A 20898-nucleotide genomic window follows, 5' to 3' on the forward strand; every position below is an offset into this window, starting at 1 on the left:
GAAAAAGAAAAATACTTGATATTCCAATGTTTCCTTTTCTCTATATATTATCATATATATATATATATTTTTTTTTTTTTTTTTGAGGGACACACTACCACTGGGCTACATCCCCAACCCTTTTTTATGTATTTTGAGATAAAGTCTTGTTAGGTTGCTGAAGCTGGGCTCAAACTTGAGATTCTCCTGCTTCAGCATCGGAAGTAGCTTGGAATACTGGTGTGTGCCACCTCAAACAGCCATGTAATCAATCTTTTTTTTTTTTTTTTAAGTGTGGATAGGCTGATTTTATTTTATTTTTTAGTGGTTCATGGACCTTTATTTTATTCATTTATTTATGTAGTCCTTTATTCATTTATATGTGGTGTTGAGAATCAAATCCAGTGCGTCACACATGTGAGGCAAGTGCTCTACCACTGAGCCACAACCCCAGTCCCAGTCAATCTTGTTTAATAATACTTATAATTTACTTTATAAGGAAAACAGTGACTTGAAATTACATAGTAGTTCCCAAGCTTTTGGATTATGATCTTATTTTTACGTCGGTGTGAGCAACTGAGACAATGTCTCACAAACAAAACTGGCCTGGGGTCTGGATATGTGACTTAGTGACATAGCACTTGCCTAGCATGTATGAGGCCCTGTGTTCCATCTCTAGCATGGGGGTAAAATAAAAAATAAAAACAAAAACATACAACTGCCACTTCAAGGATTTTCATCACAGCATTATTTGTACAAGTTAAAAAAAAAATGGGGGGGGGACCTAAATACCTAAATGCTTGCCCCAAATGTTTGTTCACAGGGTAAGTAATATGTATCTATACAGCTAATGAAAAGAGTGAAGTATACCTACACATATCTCCAAAGAACTACTCCACAAATGAAAAATAAGCAATACTGAAAAAAATTCTATGAAGCTCATAATTGATTCAGCCAGGATTTTATCATATACAGGAATTTCTTTTTTGTATTTAGTCTTGTGTAGATATCTTTCTTCTTTATGTAGCAATGGGGATGGAAACATGTACACTTTACTACTGAGCTACACGCCTAGTCCTTTTTGAGACAGGTTCTCCCTAAATTGCCAAGGCTGGCCTCAAATTTGTAATCCACCCTGCCTCAGCCTCTTTGGTCATTGGGATTACAGGTGTGCGCCACTCCTGGTTCTGATATATTAAATGGCTATTAACTGCTTCTCTCCTTGCAAGAACAAATGATTCTAAATAGTACAAAGGTCTATCAATACAAAAATGTTTATGTAAGTTAGCCGGGTGCGGTGGTGCACGCCTATAATCCCAGCAGCTCTGGAGTCGGAGGCAGGATAATCATGAGTTCAAAGCAAGGCGCTAGGCAACTCAGTGAGACCCTGTCTCTAAATAAAACACAAACTAGGACTGGAAATGTAGCTCAGAGGTCAAGTGCCCCTGAGTTCAATCCCCAGTATCAAAAAAAATTTATATAAGTTACAGCATAACTAAGTAATGGAGTTATGTGTTTATATAGTGTGATCCCTAAGATGTAGCAAATAAACCAAAAGCAAAATGTCCTCAGACTCCTTTGACCTATTATTTCCTAGGCTCTTCTCTTAGCTGTGTGCTTTTCTGTAAGTGCCATGTACCACTCTTCCAAGGGAATACTTACAATTTTGTTGCAGTTGTCAATCAACTTACTCAGTACAGCTTTGGAGCCAGCCCATTAACTCCAAGTTTGACTTTTCCTGTCTTGGATGAAACAACGGGTATGGGATTCTTGGCTCCTGAATGGCTGCATAATGTCCAGATGATGCAACGTAGATATACAGGACAGCTAAGTGTCTATGAATGTGATCATTGGGAACAGGAGTGAAAAAAAAGACCTTCTTTCTCCCTTCCAGACTGTTTTGAGGCATGGTTTTCAGTCTGCCTGGTGTAGATGCAACAAACTGATAATTACTTGAAGAAATATGGCAATATAATTAATTGAAATGTATATACTTTATGACTTCACAATTATAATTCTAAATATGTACATTAGAGATATTTATGTATATGCATAAGAATATTGCCTTTTCTATTAACTTTGAAAAACTGAAAATGACCTAAATGTCCATGTGGCAGAATTCTAAAGATGGGTTTCTCAAGATTCGTATTCCGATTATTCAAAACTAATCTAGGTAGTGCTTTGAAGGGATAATTAAACTCCTTAGTAAGTTTAATATATGGATAACCCAATTAGGGGTTTATTATTTTTTTTTAAAGCAGTTTTCTCTTTAGGTAGTATATGAGGAAATCAGACAAGCTCTTTAAAGGGGCATGTGATGCCCTTGCTGAATTGTGATGGTGAGTGCCATATGATAAGGCACTCACCATATGGTATGAGTGGCCTTAAGAAGCTGAGAGAAGCCACAGGTTGGCAGCTACCAAAAGCCTGGGCCAGCAGAGCACCAGAATTAGAACCATAAGAACTGCATGAACTTCATAACAAATTCTCACCTAGAGTTTAAAGGAGTTTTAAAAAACAAAACAAAACAAAAAGACCTCTGGCATACTAAGTTAAAGGGACCTGAAAAATAGCAGGTGCAAGAAGATTACTCTTTCATACTGTTTCTTAAAAGAAAAAACAAAGAGAAGAAATTCCCATATGAAATATGCAAATCTTAGCATCAAAGACAAGAAAAGTTGAGGCTGAAGGAATTCTGTACAAAAAAAAAACTTTGGTTATATACTTTTGTGGTTTTGGTCTCACAAATTGAACTCAGGGGCACTCAGCCACTGAGCCACATCTCCAGCCCTATTTTGTATTTTATTTAGAGACAGGGTCTCACTGATGCTGAGGCTGGCTTTGAATTCACAATTCTCCTGCCTTAGCCTCCCAAGCTGCTGGGATTACAAGCATGCACCACCACGCCCCTTTTTTTAATAAGGGCTCCCATGCCAAGTAAGTCTTCTATTACATTTCTATGCTTTTCCCTATTTATCTACATCAATCTTATTCTGGAACCCAGTTGAGACCCTACAAAAATGATAAAGTTTCCTGCCCCTACAGCCTCCAAGTTATAGCCCACCTGACAAATATCTTGGCTTTCACCTTCTGATATCCTAAGCAAAAATAGCTAAGACATGCCAGATTTACCTCAAAACTGTGGGATATAAATCTGTGTTATGTTATTTTAAACTACTGTATTTATGGCTTTTTTTTTTTTTTTGGTGGTGCTGGGGATTGAACCCAGGGCCTTGTGCATGCGAGGCAAGCAATCCATCAACTGACCTATATCCCCAGCCCTTATGGTAATTTTCTTTACAACAGGGGAAAAATACTGCAGTCCATATAGAGAGCATGGGTAAATACTGTTGCATACATGACAATTAAATCAACTACATATATATATATATATACATATATATATATATACACACACACGAGATATACATATATATGTAATCATAGAAAAAATTAAAGTTTCAAGTAAAAAAATTCATTATGAGATACAGACTGTCATTAATAATTTTGAGATCCTAAAGATTGCCATACATAGTTATTCATATTACTACATGCACTCTTAAGGTTTCACCAATGTGTTTTCTTTTAATATTTATTTTTTTAGTTACAGATGGACACAATGTCTTTGATTTACTTTATGTGGTAGTGAAGATCAAACCCAGTGCCTCAAGCATGCTGTGCCACAACCCCAGCCCTCACTCATGTGTTTTCAATTCTGCATTTCAAAGAACCAAACTTATATCATTTCTGCACTCAGAAAAACTAGAATTAATTTTTTTATTTTAAAATACATTTAATAAAAATAACTGACAGTTTTACATATTTTACATCTGTAGAATATTTACAAATTCACTTCTACAGTATTTACTTAATATTTATTATTTTTCCATTATTTGCTTTTTGAACTATTTCCTCCAGTAACAGAATATCATCCTGGAATCTCTGTAACTAAAAAATTAACTTCTTGGGCAATCCTCCTAGAATGCAAAAAAAAAAAAAAAAGTGTTCACAGTTAGTCTTGTAGTAATTTTAACCAGTTCCTGCATTCCAACTCCCATTATTTAACTTACTGGCACTTAAACATTAAGCATAGTTTATACTTATGAATGTGTGAAAGGAGGAAGGAACACACAGCTCTCATAACTCTGAGGTATACTAAACAAACAGTTAATAGCACATTTTGTCTATTTAATGCAACTTAAAAAAATAGCCAACCCTGGCACAGTAGTATACAGCTGTAATTCCTACTACTTGGCAGGTAGATCTGAAGTTGAAGCCAGCCTCAACTTCAACCCTCAGCAAATTAGCAAGACCCTGTCTCAAAATATAAAATAAGAATCATGGAAGCAGCTCAGTGGAAAAGCACCCCTGGGTTCAATCCCCAGTACAAAAAATTAAAGTTAATACCTCATAAGCTACAATTCTTAGCTTTCCTTCAGTCACTAGCTATATATGAGCTCTTTGGAGTTCTCTGAATTCATTCAATTTCTTACAAAAATGGGAATATTTACCTTGTTCCAAGGCCTCAGTTCTTTTCCGTTTTGTTGCCATGGCTGGGTTTGACTGTTCCTTTAAAGTTTCCACAGGACAATTTGGTCTTGGCAGCTGACATCCAGGGGTTGGTCCTGGACGATTACTGAAGTACTTAGTTTTCAATGCCTTTTCAAAGATACCAAAGTAAGGTTTTTAAGTGAATATCTGGACTGTGTGCAGGAAAATCTACAAATGCTCAAAAAATTAATGCCCCAAAATTGCAGGGGGCATTAAAAATACTATGTGATTGGGCTGTGTCTGTGGCTCAGTGGTAGAGCGCTCACCTGGCACACTTGAGGCACTGGGTTGGATCCTCAGCACCACATAAAAATAAAATAAAGGTATTGTGTCCACTGACAACTAAAAATACATTTATTAAAAAAAAAATACTATGTGATAATTCCTATTCCCAAAACAAAGTACAATTAAAATAAAGTATTTGGACATTAGTTCAAGACTGTGAACACTTTTTTTTTTTTTTTTTTTTTTTGCTTTCTAGGAGGATTGCCCAAGAAGTTAATTTTTTAGTTACAGAGATTCCAGGATGATATTCTGTTACTGGAGGAAATAGTTCAAAAAGCAAATAATGGAAAAATAATAAATATTAAGTAAATACTGTAGAAGTGAATTTGTAAATATTCTACAGATGTAAAATATGTAAAACTGTCAGTTATTTTTATTAAATGTATTTAATAAAATCACTACAAGTAAAAATCTAGCATTCTAAGATTATTAATTTAGTTACTTTAAGAAAAAGACTGGCGGGGCTGAGGCTATAGCTCAGTGGTAAAGTGCTTGCCTTGCATGTGTGAGGTACTGGGTTCAATCCCCAGCGTTACATAAAAATAAAGAATCCCTCGCTCTCTTCTCGGGTCTCTTGTCTTCCCTTGCCCTCCAGTGCTGCCATGCCCTGTTCTAAAGAAGTAACCCCTATCTCCCCCAACAAGAGGCCCAGCCTGCGGAGAAGGGCGGCTTGCGACTCCACTTTGTAGGTCTATCGGCCCCAACCCGGGGGATCGCGTGGGCCGCAGGCACCTGTACAGTGCCTATGATTATAAAGTACCACCTATAGAGAAAGCCCTTGTGAAAACATTGAGATAGCTCTTCCTTCTGGGTGCTATAGAAGAATAGCTCCACATTCTGGGTTGGCTGCAAAATATTTCATAGATGTAGGAGCTGGTGTCATAGATGAAGATTATAGAAAAAATGTTGGTGTTGTGTTATTTAATTTTGGCAAAGAGAAGTTTGAAGTAAAAAAGGGTGATCAAATAGCACAGCACATTTGTGAACGGATTTTTTTATCCAGATATAGAAGAAGTTCTAGTGTTGAATGATACTGAAAGGGGTTCAGGAGGTTTTGGTTCTACTGGACAGAATTAAAATACAGTCCAAGTATAGAAAAATGTTACTTTCTGCTTAAAGTGTTAGTATTTTGCACGACTGTAAAGCTAGCTTTAGCTTCTAAAAGTTTATTTTCTTATGATAAAGGAAAGAGTTTCTTTGTTAGTATCACATGGAAACTTTCCAATATTTTTTCAGTTTATACTTGTATGTAAATCTGTGGTAACCTCATGCAAAATTTTTAAAATCAAATGTACATTAATTTCACATTTAAAAAAATATTCAATAAACGATATCCTTTCAACTTAACAGTAAAGAAACTGTGTTTATATACAACTAAATATTTAAAAAAAGAAAGAAAGAAAGAGAGAGAGAGAGAAAAGAAAAGAAAAGAAAAGAAAAGAAAAGAAAAGAAAAGAAAAGAAAAGAAAAGAAAAGAAAAAAGACTCCCCATAGCTGAGTGGTAGAGTGCTTGCCTAGCACGTGTGAGGCACAGGGTTTGATCCTCAGCACCACGTTAAAAAAAAAGTGTCCATTAACAACTAAAATTAAGGTCAGGCACAGTGGCACACACCTGTAATCCCAGCATCTTGGGAGGCGGAGGCAGGAGGAGCATGAGTTCAAAGCCAGCCTCACCAATTTAGCCAGGCGCTAAGCATCAGTGAGACCCTATCTCTAATAAAATACAAACTAGGGCTGGGGATGTGGCTCAGAAATTTTACAAAATTCAAGTTTTATTTTATCAGTGCTAACACTATCTTTATATCTCCTAATATAAAGAAAAATTGTTAAAAATACCTGTGTGGCTGTAATTCGAGTACACGGATTAAATAAGAATAAGCCTTGTATGAGATCCAGCAAGTCGTCTCCTGCTGCAATGAAGATGTGTTGCAGTGGGATTCCAGGGAAACTCTTAAATGTCACATAATCGGGAAGACTACACATGTCCTATAAAAATATTTTATAATTCAAATTTAAGTAAAGGACTGAAAGGTACATAGATGAGATAAAACTCATACTTGCAGATGATATGACGGTCTACATAAAAAATCCCAAGAAATCTATTTGTAGAAAACAAAACACTGAACATGGTGGCACATGCCTATAATCCCAGCTGCTTAGGAACCTGAGGCAGAAGGATTACAAGTTCAAGGCCAGCCTCAGGAAGAGGTAAAATGCAACCGTATTATATATGTTTGTACTTGTGGATATACAAACTCAGCATAGCTTTATACCAAATATAACAGTGATAACCTAAGAAGGAATTACTCGAGAGAAGGGCTATATGTATAACAGAGGTTGAAAGGTATGCCATAATTTTAACGTATTCCTTTATAAACTTTTCAATCATTTGTAATTTCGTAATGAGGCTATCATAAGTAAACTAAGATATTTAATATATTTCTTCAATAATCACATGACAGAACATACATGAAGCATATGACAACTAAATAAACTTATAGAACCCTAACTATAGTTAAAAAAAACTCATAAGGGCTTACAGGCCACTGTTCCTCAGTTGGTGTGCCTAAAGTTTCGAATATTCTTGTCAGTTGGTCGAGATCTGAATCTCCCGGCAAAAAAGGAACCTGAGAAAAAGCAAGAGATATTTCAAGGTGGTTTGTGATAGTTTTTAATACAAACAATACTATAAATTTAATAATAAAAATGCTAAAAATCTCTGTAATATTAAAAAATGTAGACTGAGATATAATGTATGTGGCATTAGATCCTGCCCCCATTTGCAAAAGTAAATAGTACCTTCAGTATCCATTTTATTCACTACATAAATTTTTAATAAATTTTTACTATTTAACAGGCTCTGTGCTGTACCCTAAACACAACAACAAAGGATTAAAATTGCCCCTGCAGTGAAGGTGGTGAACACTGTTGATGTAAGTAAACAGGCATTTATTTACAATGTGTTAAGTGAGAGTACAGTATCTTAGATGACAGAGGAATAGCACCTAGCCCATTCAAGATGGGTCAGGGAAGGATATCTAGGAAAGCGGCAGTGATAGGTGAAGGATGAATACGAGTTAGCAAGAGAAATATCTAAGTTGAAGAAGAAAACTATTCTAGGGCAGACAAAAAAGCTGGGAGGGAAAAAAATATCCCAATCTTATTTAAACAATTTAACAAATTCTTTATCTGAAGAGATATATCAGCAAACTCGAAAAGACAAACAATTACAAGTTAAAACTTGAGCTAGCTGGGCTCAGTGGCATATACCCGTAATCCCACAACTTGGGAGGCTAAGGCAGGAGAATTGCAAATTCAAAGCCAGCCTCAGCAAGTTAATAGGCCCTAAGTAACTTAGTGAGACCCTGTCTCAAAAAATAAAAAGGGATGGAATGTGGCTCACTGGTTAAGTCTCTCTAGGTTCATTCCCTGGCACCAAAAACTCAAAACAAAACTAGTAAGTTGATAAACAATCAAAAATCTCTGCTATACATGGACCTTGTATTTTTTTTTTTTTTTTTTTTTTTTTTTTAGTGCTGGGGATTGAACCCAGGACCTTGAGCTTGCGAAACCAACTAAGCTATACCCCTAGCACCCATAGACCTTATTTTCTAATTCATTTTTCTCAAATATCTATGTAAATATATATATATATATATATATATATATATATATATATATATATATATATATATGGCATTTAATTCTCTACTCTATGAATACATTGGCTTCCAGTATTTTTCATGGCTTTGACAAAGTTTATAGATTCACTGTGAAGACAAGAGATTAAAAGCCAGGTCTTCAAATTCTTTGTTACTGTGTACTCCTACCAGCAAAAACAAACACAAGAGTCAGGCCCAGTGGCTGATACCTGTAATCCCAGTGATTTGGGATGATGAGGCAGGAGGATCACAATTTCAAGTTCAGTTTCAACAACTTACTGAAACCCGAAGCAACCTGGTGAGAGCCTGTCTCAAAATTAAAAATAAAAAGGGCTAGGGACACAGGTCAGTGATAAAGTGCCCCTAGGTTCAACCCCCAGTACTGAGGAGGGAAAAAAGGAAGCCCACAATAACATCCCAGGCACCAATTATCAACTTATTGCTTTTTCAGTTCTCTATGTAAATAGATCTAGAACCTTTGCTTTCTCTATGTAAATAGATCTGGAACCTTAAAATATCTTCCTTTCATCAATGGACACTGAAGTTTTGTCAAAAGAGAATGCTGGAGAGACCTTAAGTGAAAGAACAAGTTTTGTTTCCTGGTTTCTGTTTGCATGCTCAGTTGACCACTGCAGTATCCTCAGGTTCTTTATCATCAGGCCTTTTCAGCGTGAGATATGAGCAGTCTCTCCAGTGCTCAGCTGCAGTGGTATAGGAGGCCAACAGTCACCTAGCAGAGTGCTTCCAGAGAGACATTTTTTATCTGAACAGCCTTTGTCAGCATCCTGGAGCACAGATTTCCAGCACATTCTAGAAAGCAGATTTCTAGTAAGTTTTACCAGTACAGATCCACAAGAAGTTTTTGGCTCCCTTCAATAACAACTAGATCTCAGCCCTAGAGTGGTAGTGATGAGCTCCTAAAACTGTAGAATTAGTTTTATTTCTTACTATTTAATCCCTTGTTACTCTAATTTCCTGTTATAGTTAATAATTCTTTATATTAACTTCCCTGATAAGAGCAGAATTATGAGGTTTCCTAATTAAGGTATAGGCCAGAAAGAGGGAAGAAAGAAATAAGTCATTTTAACTCATAACTTCAAACTAAATCAAGAAATGAAAAGAAAAAAAAAAATGTTCCACATTCATTTTCCGTATGCTGAAGATTATCCACCAAGGCTAAAATTCATTCTGTTTTTTTTTTTGGGGGGGGGGGCGTGTACCAGGAATTAAATTCAGGGGCACTCAATCACTGAGCTACATCCCTAGCCCTATTTGTATTTTATTTCGAGACAGTGTCTCACTGAGTTGCTTAGCACCTAGCTTTTGCTAAGGCTGGCTTTGAACTACCTTCAGCCTCCTGAGCCACTGGGATTACAGGCATGTGCCATTGCAACCAGCTTGCATTTTGCTTTTCAAATAACCCAAACAAGTAGTAGCAAAAACTTATAGACTAGCCCCCAACCTAGTACTTTGCTTGCTTTGCACTGTTCCACCCACTTTATTTATAAATTATACAAAACTACCATCATGTATGTCATATTTACACAAACTGTATTAAATAACATTAAAAGTACTTTTGAATAAACTTATATTTTCTTTTAATATCTCGGAATCATCTTGTCCCCTATAGGGACATGTATTCTCATGTCCAATGCGATCTGCAAATTGTAGACAAGCTTGCAATTTTAAGGATGGCTGTATTTTTGTATGATGTAAAAAATTTACATTAAAATGAGCTATGTAGGATAATGGGTGGTATAGCACTTGCCTAGCATACATGAGGTCCTGGGTTCAATTCCCAGCACTGCAAACCCTTCCCAACCCCACCTCCCAAAAGACTCAAAACCAAAATGAGCTGCCACATATATGGATTTTGTTTTTGTCTTTTTTTTTTTTTTTTTGGTGATGCTGGGGATTGAACCCAAGGCCTTGTGCACTCAAGGCAAGCACTCTACCAACTGAGCTACATTCCCATCCCCAATAGATTTTTCAATCCCAATTTGAACAAGACATTTATGAGAAAAAATTGGGGAAATCTCCAATACCAGACTGGGTATTTGATCAAGGAATTATTACTATTATTAAGGAATTATTGTTCACTCTCTTCAGATCTCAATGGTATTGTGGTTATGATAAAGAATCCTTACCTTCTAGAGGAAAACACTGCAGTAACATATGAAAAATGTTATATGATATCTAAGGTGGGAAGCTCCAGTGCACCACTATGTACCACTGTGCCTGGCCTCTTAATAGTTTTTAACATATGGCAGATTTTATCTTATCAATATATTCCCACACTCCATTTTTTGCCACAAAACAAAAAAGCCACAAAGCTTAAGTTCTAGTTCCATGGCACCTCTTCCTTCTAGGACAAAAGATTGTTTAGTATGCATATTTTCAAATATGCAAAAACAGAGAGTAGTAAAATAACTCTGAATGTACTCATCAACCAGCTGTAACAGCTGTATGGGGGCTTTTTTTGGTACTGGGGACTGAACCCAGGGATACTTAACCACTAAGCCACAAACCCAGCTATTTTTATTTTTAATTTTGAGATAGGGTCTCACTAAGTTACTGAGGCTGGCCTTGAACTTGAAATCCTCCTACCTTAGCCTCCCAAGTCACTGGGATTATAGGTGGGCACCATCACACCTGGCGAGCTTTGTGTCTTTTATATTGTATTTGTATTAAATTTATACATAAACCTTGTTAAAACCTAACTAGTACTAGAGACTTACAATAAAAACTAGTCCTTTGACCATAACCCCCCTCTCTTTTGTGACTATTTTTGTTCAGACTTTTTCCATTCTTGTACAATTTGGTTATCCTAGAGGCAATGGTTTCCAAGCCCCGCTCCTCCAACTCCTGTGGCCCTCTCTTTGGCATCTTTCTTAGTACGAAGGCTAAGATTCCAGTTATTCAATATCATACTAAATACCAAACCTACATGATTAAACATTGTAATCCACCAGTTTTGTTTTTTTAAATTTCCTTCTTTCTGGAGACCTCCTCTGCTAAGCTCTCATCTCACCAATTCCAATCTAGACTAGTATTCTCTGGGCCTGTGTTCACTCATACCTGTTTTCTCAGAACTTCAGTATTCAGCAGAGTTTATTAGCTTTTTTAAAAATGTTGATTCTCATGTTCCCTGGATCCCATACCCTTTTCTTGGTTTATTCTCATTTATAGTAGACCCCATCTTCTAAAAACTTTGTAAGAATGGAAAGGTATATAAATTTTTTTGTGGGGGGTGGGTACTGGGGATTAAACTTAGGGGCACTTGATCACTGAGCCACATCCCCAGCCCCTTTTTGTCTTTTGTTTAGAGACAGGATCTTACTTAGTTGCTTAGTTCCTCACTTTTTTTTGCTGAGGCTGGCTTTGAACTCACGATCCGCCTGCTCAGCCTAGCGAGCTGCTGAGATCACAGGCATACACCACATGTGGTGTATAAATTTTTAATAAATTTTATTTATTCTCATAGTTAACTGAAAATATGAATAAGAATAAAATTCTAGGTTGAAAATCATTTCCCCTCAAAATATGGTTAGTTCTGCAGATTCTAATGCTGTTTAGAAAGCCGATGCCATTCTTTACCCTAATCCTTTGTTTTCTATGTAAGCTGTTATTCGTCTCTGGGAATATAGGCCCTGACTTACAATGGTGTGACTTATTTTTTTCTCTTATAGTGGTGTGCCTTCAGTATGATCTTTCCTGGGTCAGTGCTTTGTGGTATGATATACTCTTAAAACGCTAGGCAGGAGCAGTGATATGGTTTGAATGTCCCTCTGAAACTTCATCCCTAAACTCATATGATTATTTGGAGGTGAGGATTTTGTGAGGTAATAAGGTTTTCAGGTTAGGGTCCCTCCCCATAAACAGACTGGTGGAAAACCCATCCCCACCTCTGGTACTAGGGATCAAACTCAGGATCTGGAGCAGTCTAGGCAAGTGCTCTACAACTGGGCTGTAACCCAATGCCTACATTGTTAAACACCTTTTTAGTTTAGTATAGCTTTTTTCCTTTGTGTACAGAAGCTATTTTTTGTATTTAAGGAAATAAGAAAGCTATCTAATTATGGCTTCACATTTCTTCAAACACTTGAGTAAGCAGATGCTGGAATATGAAGATAAAAATACCCAGCTTCAGGATCCCTGAATAATCATTTGCTTTCATCTTTCAGAAGAGCTAGTCTTCCTTGGGAACTAAATGCTATGGTGAGAGAAAAGTTTCCAAGTTTGCATTTCTCTCTCTAGTGAGCATAAGAGAATATTTTATTGTAAGATGGTGTCAGAGAAATGTTATAGGGTCACCATATCTGTTTGAACAGAATGAAAATAATGATTTCACACAAGGTTTAAGTTCTTGAGCCATCCTAGATGTTCATCAACGAATAAATGGATGATAAAAATGTGTTATATATACATAATGAAGTTTAGTCAATCATAAAGAAAAGTAAAATTATGTCATTTTTAGGAAAATGGATGAATTTGAGACTATTAGGTTAATGGAAGTAAGCAAACTCAAAAATCAAAAGTCATATGATTTCTCTGGTATATGGAAGCTAGAGAGGAAAAAAGAAATGAAAGGTGGGGGTGGGTATCTCAAGAAAATCAAAGGGAGATCAGTAGAACAGAGGAAATGGAACAGCAGGTAAGAGGAGGGGAGGGAGGGGGAAAGCATCAGGAAATGACATTGACCAAATTATATTATTATAGTGTGCGCAAGTATGAATATATAATAAGAAGACTTAACAAGTATGAATATATAACTATAATACACTAATAAAATATGGACTAAAATTGTGGGGGGGGGGCCTAAAAAAAAGTTCTTTGTAATGGCAGCTACAGTAGTTGATGTTAAAGTGCACTCTAAATACCAAACAAAAAACCTTCCAGGAGGACAAAAGTTTATTCTAACACCTTTAGTCAATACAGAAATACTGACATATTACAAGTTAATTTCTGTGTTCTGAAATATAACTATAATAAGACTCTTATTATAAATAGAGGTCTTCTCATCTCAAGTAAGCATTAATAAAAAGGATGTATTTGGAAGAGGCTTTTTAAAAAATATTTTTTAGTTGTAGATAGACACAATATCTTTGCTGTATGTATGTATGTATGTATGTATGTATGTATGTATGTGGTGCTGAGGATTAAACCTAGTGCCCCATGTGAGGCAAGCACTCAACCACTGAGCTATAATCCCAGCCTTTTTTTTTTTTTTAAAGACAGGATCTTGCTAAAGTTGCTGAGGCAAGTCTCAAATTCTCAAATTCAGGATCCTTTCTGAGTAGCTGGGTTTATAGGTGGGCCCCTCTGCATTCAGCTGAGGATTTTTTAAAAAATATCTAGTTGGTTTCTAGACTTTCTGTTGCAGGGATAATGATGGGAAGATGATTTCTACGCAAACAATACTGAAATATGTACATTAATTTAAGACTTACCCTTAAAAGCAACTCTGCTAAAATACAGCCAACAGCCCACATATCCACACCTACACCGTACATTCTAGCTCCAAATAGTAACTCAGGGGCCCGATACCATCTGAAGGACAAAAAGAAATAATGTTCATTTGAGAATGGAATTACTAAAGACATTTCTTAGACATGAACTATCCTGGCTTGTTTTTTAAGTTTTCTTTCTTTTTTTTTTTTGGGGGGGGGGGGCGCTGGGGTGGGTACTAGGGATTTAACCCAGGGGCAATTTACTATTCCCCTACATCCCCAGCCCTTTTTATTTTCAAACAGGGTCTCACTAAGTTGCTAAGGCTGGCCTTGAACTTGCAATTCTCCTGTCTCAGCCTCCTGCACTGCTGTGATTACAAGCATATGCCACCACACAAGGCTCCTTGCCCGTTTCTAAAACCAATTCTTCATCATAACTACAAGATACCATACACACCTGCCAATTTTCAAGAAGAGTTCTCTTGCAAGCCAAGTGTGGTGGCATATGCCTGTAATCCCAGCTACTCAGGAGGCTGAGGCAGGAAGATTACAAGTGTAAGGCCAATCTTGGTAATTTAGCAGGACAATCACAAAATAAAAAGGACTGGGAATGTAGTTCAGAAGCTGAGCACCCCAGGTTTCAATCCCCAGAACCATAAAAAAAATTAATAAATAAATATTGATGATTGGTGTAGAGAACTTTCATTCACACAGAAGGTTACAGAACCAAGAAGGACAATATAATAAACAAAAAGGCCACTCGAGTTTCAGATTATCTAACTAAAATGTAGAAGAAGCATAAATTGTTCTCAAAAGTTACTAAAGGTGCTGGGGACGAAGCTCTGTGGTAGAGTGTTTCCCTAGGATGTGCAAGGATCTGGGTTCAATTCCTAACATCACAAAAACAAGTTATAAGGTAAATATCTGAGAATTAAGTTAATTCAATTTCATTTTTAAAATGAGCTATTTTATTCATTGTATTAAAACATATAATAAAAAAGGGATCCATTTTTAAGAAGACACCAACAATGATTCCTGAACTCTGCCAAGATATTTCAGAGAGGCCAACTGATGCTCATTTGTGACCAATAATAGCATAAACTTTCAATTATTAAAGGATTCTTACCTGGTTACAACCTGATGTGTATAAGCTCTATTGGGGCTCCCAAACGATTTGGCCAGGCCAAAATCTGCCAGTTTTAGAACTCCATTTTCATCTAGCAACAAATTGTTTGGTTTCAGATCCTATATCATGGAGGTTTTAAACAAACAAATAAGCAGGGTTGGGAAGAATACCATAGTGATATATTTAGTTGGCTTATAAACATAGAAAACAGGGTAATTCTCAAATTTTAAACAAATGTCAATTTCTTTTCCACAAATGTAAAGTCCCAAAGCAAAGTAAGATTTAATATTATATTACTTAGTGAGATTTTGGGTAAGGTACTTAATTTGACTAAGCAACCAATTTAACTAATTCATAGAGTAACTGTGAAGACTAAATTTAATATTTTCTGTAAAGGGTCTAGTGGAATCACTGGTTCATAGTAAGCACCCAATAAATCATTGCAACTGTGAATTTAATAACAATAATACATGTGAACTTTAGAAAATAAAAGCATTAAACATTTAGAAAAAAACTGAAGAACATATTTTCCAAAATCTATGCAAAAGAGCTACGAGTAATAACCTAAAAAAAGTTCCAAATTTAAGATAAGAATATGTAATTTTTAACTACTAGTTCCTATGTACCCAAGAACATCGATCTAGATAATTTTTCTTTTTTTTGAGACAAAAAAACCCTAGGGAATTTTATTTTCAAGTGAACTTAGCCATAGGAAATAGTTTCTTTACAACTATCCTGGTAGTACATTTCCTGGTCCCTCATTGAAATTTCTTGAGAAATAAACTCATTATGCTTCAGTTTTTCTATTTACAAAATGAGGACAATCATTTTTATGACACTAGGAGTATATTATAAATAACAATTACTGATATAGAACTTTAATGATTACAGCAGAAAAATGAAGAATATATAACACAAATGATACCTTTAAAAGAGAAACAGACAAAAACAAAGGGACACAAAATTTCTCTTATTACTCTCTACCTTTTATAGCAGGTGGAGAAGTATATACATAATATTGATCACATTGAGACACGAAGCTATATTTAGGACATTCCCAATGATGGTTTTCCTTTTTTTTCCCCCCCCCCTTTTTCAGAATTTAGGCTTTACAATGTTTTGCACTGAAAATTTTTTTTTCCTGATTTGAAAAGAATTTGATATCCAAAAGATGTTTTCAGTTAATGTGATTTAAATATGAAGTATATAACCTTACACTTAATGGATTACTTTCTAAATTTGAGGGAAAAGCCAAGGACTTTTTTTTTGTTATCCTCTACCAGTTCTGCATCCACAATTCAACCAACCAATAATCAGTTACTATATAGTTAGACCTTTGTATGTACTATTTACTTATAATGTCTGTACTATTTACTTATAAATACCTAATAAATGCTATGTAATCTAGAGATGACTTAAAGTATACATAAGGATTACATAGGTTATATGCAAATACTACTCCATTTTATAGAAGGGACTTGGGCACCCCTGGATTTTAGTATCCATGGGATTTTTTTTTAACTTTTTTTTTTTTTAATACAATGCCTTTATTTTTATGTGATAGCTGAGGATCAAACCCGGGTCCTGCCTGTGCTACGCAAGCGCTCTACCAATGAGCCACAATCCCAGCCCTATCCATGGGAATTTTGATAATAGTCCCCCATGGATACTGAGGGATGACTTTATTTATTTTTACATGGTGCTGAGAATAGAACCCAGTGCCTCACCCATGCTAGGCAAGCACTCTACTACTAAGCTACAGCCCAGCCATGACTTTGGGTTTTGGGTTTTTTTTTTTTTGTGGTGCTGGGGATTAAACCTGGGGCCTGTGCATGTGAGGCAAGCACTCTACCAACTGAGCTATGTACACAGCCCCTGACTTGGTTATTCTTGTCTCTTTTCTCCTTACAAATACTTACATTTCAGCATATCTGCTGCCACAGAGTCTCTGTCTCCAAGGCCACTCTTTCTTGCTTGCTTTTTCTCAGTTATTTATTTATTCATCTTGCTATTACTGTACCAAGGGCTCTGCCACTCAGTTCTAAAAGGCTAGGAAGTCTAAGGTCAAGGGTCCACATCTGGTGAGAGCCTTCTTGCTGGTGGGAACTCTCTCGGAGTCTCTATGGATTGCAGGGCATCACATGGTGAGCCCATCCTACCTAGATAAATCATCAGCGAATGTTCCAACAGCTAAATGTTCCTAAAAATGATTCAATTTCATAAATTTTATTTCATAACTTCTATAAATTTTAGAGCCACTAGAAATATGATTCTTAAAAGGCATTTTAGCATTGTATAAATTAATCCAGACTCTCACTATGTTTTTCCCTTTAACAGTATAGCACAAAGAATACTAGACTTAAAGCCCAAAGACATAAAGTTCTAACATCCCATCAGTTATCAGCTGCTGACCCTAAAAAAAAAAAAAAAAAAACTTAGGTAATTTAGCAATCTAGCTCTTCATCTAAAAAAAAAAATAAAATGTACTGGATCTCTTCCAATCCTAAATTTCACATAGAAATTTGAAGTACACACAGCACCATTTGCTACAATTGAAGGAACACATAGTGGAAGAAGCTGGAATAAAATGGTTCAGCTATATATTTATTTTGTGCAACAATTTACACATTCAGACCATTATACACCAAAATGTACACATAAAACTTGACCAATTTAAAGAAACAATATTAAAAACCTTACCCTATGTAGAATCCAGTGTTGATGTAAATATTCTAACCCTTGAAGAGTCATCAACATATAGGCTTTAATATGTGATGGTGTCAACACAAGACTATTATCCTTTATTATAACCTATAAAGCAGATATACATACAGGCACATGTCATCATTCCAAATGAACTCTACCATATAAAAAAATTACAGAATTAAAATTCAAAGAGTAACTGTGAAGACTAAATTTAATATTTTCTGTAAAGGGTCTAGTGGAATCACTGGTTCATAGTAAGCACCCAATAAATCATTGCAACTGTGAATTTAATAACAATAATACATGTGAACTTTAGAAAATAAAAGCATTAAACATTTAGAAAAAAACTGAAGAACATATTTTCCAAAATCTATGCAAAAGAGCTACGAGTAATAACCTAAAAAAAGTTCCAAATTTAAGATAAGAATATGTAATTTTTTTTTGTTTTGTTTTGTTTTAATTTATTTTTTTTTATTGTTGGTCGTTCAAAGAGAATATGTAATGTTTAACTACTAGTTCCTATGTACCCAAGAACATCGATCTAGATAATTTTTTCTTTTTTTTTTTTTTAGACAAAAAAACCCCAGGAAATTTTATTTTCAAGTGAACTTAGCCATAGGAAATCCATATAGAATAGTCTCCAAGACAGATTATCCAAATCTCCTTTGAAGGTACTATCAGAATTTCTAGTTAGATGATTAAAGATCATCTCTAGTTTGGTAAGAAAATAATGCTTCATATGCTATAATTTTGTATAAAAGGGGCAGTCAGCTGTGATTTTTGCTTGATCTTTCTTCTGTACTCAGTAGTGCTTTAGGACACCGCCTCTTCCCAGCTCAGTCCATACGGTTAAGCAAATACTGACTCTCCCCCACCATCTGAGGCATTCAGAGGCAGGCACTTGATGCAGTCATGGTTATTACCACACTGCAGCCTCCTGGCCAAGACACTGTCTGCCTCAGGGAAGGATGCATGATCTAAGACTAACCAATCAACCAAGCGAAGTACTTATTTATGCTAAAATCAAAGAGAACAAAGCCCAAAGGTAAAGAGGGAAAGAAAAAGGTAAAGAAAGATAGAGAGAGGCAGATCTCATGAAAATCAATGGGAGATCCAGAGAGGAAAGGGATCAAGAGGAGAGAGGTGGAGAGGAGGGAGAGGAAAAGTGCTGAGGAGTGATATTGGCCAAATTATATTATTATATTGTGTATTATGTGTATGTATGAATATGGAACAACAAATTTCATCAGCATGTACAACTATAATGCATTAATTAAGAAAAATGAGTTAAAAAAAAATAGAGAGGCAGGAAAGGGCGGGGGGAACAAAAGCACTTTCTTACTTCAGGGATTATTAGATTCTAAGGATATAAGCTGACTGCCTGAACCTCCATTATTAAGTATGCCAAAAAATGAAGAAAACTGAGGGAAAAAAAGACAATTGAAACAATGTAGAACTCGGTTCAGATGGCATTATTTGCAAGCTGTGCCAAAAGTCAGTTTATTCCTATATTTATCAGTTCCTTTTTATTCCTGGGTAGTGTTCCATTACATAGGCTACAACAAACTATACATTCACTAGATGGACATTGGATTTGTTTCTAGTTTTGTGATTAGGAATAAAGCTAAATATTTGTGTACCAAGTAATTTCTGTGTTGGCAATGTATATGTTTCTCTTACATACATAGCAGTGGTACTGCTAAATAACAATTAGTTAGCGGTAACAATCACAATATTAGTGACATTTATGACAGAAAGATCTATCACCACAGGCTATACTTTATTGTCACCAGTTTGTGTGTGTGTGTATATATATATATATATATATATATATATATATTCTTTAATATTTTTTAAATTGTAGATGGACACATCTACAGTGATAGAGCCCCAACCACACCAGTTTGTATATTCAGTGTTTCTTTTACTACTTGATACTGTTATATGAAATCCTTTTTTTTCTTTTGACTTGTTTAGTAAATATGTATTTAACTACATAAGAAACTACCAAACTGTTTCCAGTTTCTTGAATAGTTTCTTAACTATTATTATTTACATTCTCACCAATAGTGTATGAAAATTCCAGTTCTTCTATATCCTTGGTTTATCAGTATTTTGAGATTCCACTATGATTAATGAAAATCATATGAGATTTTATATATTTTTTTTAAATTTGGCTTTCAAAAATATGGCTTTAATCTGAAAATATTGGGGGAAAGCTCAAAATTATCACAGGTTTAATGCTAATTTCTCTAAAACCAACGTAATAATCTATAGGGAAATTACTAGACAAAAATAACTAATGAAATCCAAATTTCTGCATTTAGCACTGTGAAAACAGCCAACCATAAGAAAAGAACTGAGAGATCCTTTTGATTTCAAAGTCCATCTAAAATTCAATAAAATTAAGCATTTTTTAAAATACTAGTCTAGGGCTGGGGATGTGGCTCAAGCGGTAGCATGCTCGCCTGGCATGTGTGCGGCCCGGGTTCGATCCTCGGCACCACATACAAACAAAGATGTTGTGTCCGCCGATAACTAAAAAATAAATATTAAAATTCTCTCTTTCTCTCTCTCCCTCTCTCTTAAAAAAAAATTTAAAAAATAAAATACTAGTCTATTTTTTTTTAACATAGACACAATATCTTTATTTTGTTTATTTATTTTTTTATGTGGTGCTGATGATCGAACCCGGTGCCTTATATGTGCAAGGCAAACACTCTGCACTGAGCCACAACCCCACTCCTCTAGTCTATTAATGGTCTAACAAACATTTAGGTTCTTCTTGGATAAACTGGAGAAAAATATTCTCTAAGAATCTTAATCTTACCTCTAGATCAGTTTCCATAAAATCAAAAACAAGGCTAATATTTGATTTATGTCCAAAAGCATCAAGGAGCTGCAAAGCAAAAAAATTTAAAAGTTAAAATGTGATTCTCTATTTCATATACTTGTATGACAGTATTATACTAAGGTAATTCTTTTTAAATCCTGTAAAGCTCAAATTACTTTATTAAATTTAACATTTGTCCTTTTGTGAATAGTATTAAAGGAATTAGTATTTTTTTAAATCTTTTTAAAGTTGTCAATAGACCTTTATTTTATTTATTGAGACGCGGTGCTGAGAATCAAACCCAGT

General features: G+C 35.4%; 1 protein-coding gene and 1 pseudogene across 7 annotated transcripts in view; one reads left to right on the plus strand and one right to left on the minus strand.

The window, feature by feature from the left end:
• CDK7 (cyclin dependent kinase 7) overlaps positions 1 to 20898 on the minus strand; it is a 43203-nt gene that overhangs the window by 3758 nt on the left and 18547 nt on the right. For 4 of the 6 annotated variants that reach the window (XM_081291614.1, XM_081291609.1, XM_081291612.1 and 1 more), the window contains 8 exons: positions 20590 to 20658; positions 17754 to 17864; positions 15054 to 15172; positions 13928 to 14027; positions 7356 to 7442; positions 6652 to 6801; positions 4491 to 4638; positions 3743 to 3956 (listed from right to left, as the gene is read on the minus strand). In XM_081291614.1, coding sequence (XP_081147740.1) covers positions 3928 to 3956; positions 4491 to 4638; positions 6652 to 6801; positions 7356 to 7442; positions 13928 to 14027; positions 15054 to 15172; positions 17754 to 17864; positions 20590 to 20607 — 762 coding nt within the window. In that variant the 5' untranslated portion in view covers positions 20608 to 20658 and the 3' untranslated portion in view covers positions 3743 to 3927. Of the gene's footprint in view, positions 1 to 3742; positions 3957 to 4490; positions 4639 to 6651; positions 6802 to 7355; positions 7443 to 13927; positions 14028 to 15053; positions 15173 to 17753; positions 17865 to 20589; positions 20659 to 20898 lie in introns of those variants that run through there. The other 2 variants (XM_081291610.1, XM_081291611.1) reach the window with 2 other exon arrangements.
• LOC308653546 (deoxyuridine 5'-triphosphate nucleotidohydrolase, mitochondrial-like) lies at positions 5281 to 6163 on the plus strand (annotated as a pseudogene). The gene has a single exon. The product of its transcript is annotated as a deoxyuridine 5'-triphosphate nucleotidohydrolase, mitochondrial-like (transcript).

The sequence above is a fragment of the Spermophilus citellus genome (assembly GCF_964194105.1).
Source record: "Spermophilus citellus genome assembly, chromosome: 1".
NCBI classification, from domain to species: domain Eukaryota; kingdom Metazoa; phylum Chordata; class Mammalia; order Rodentia; family Sciuridae; genus Spermophilus; species Spermophilus citellus.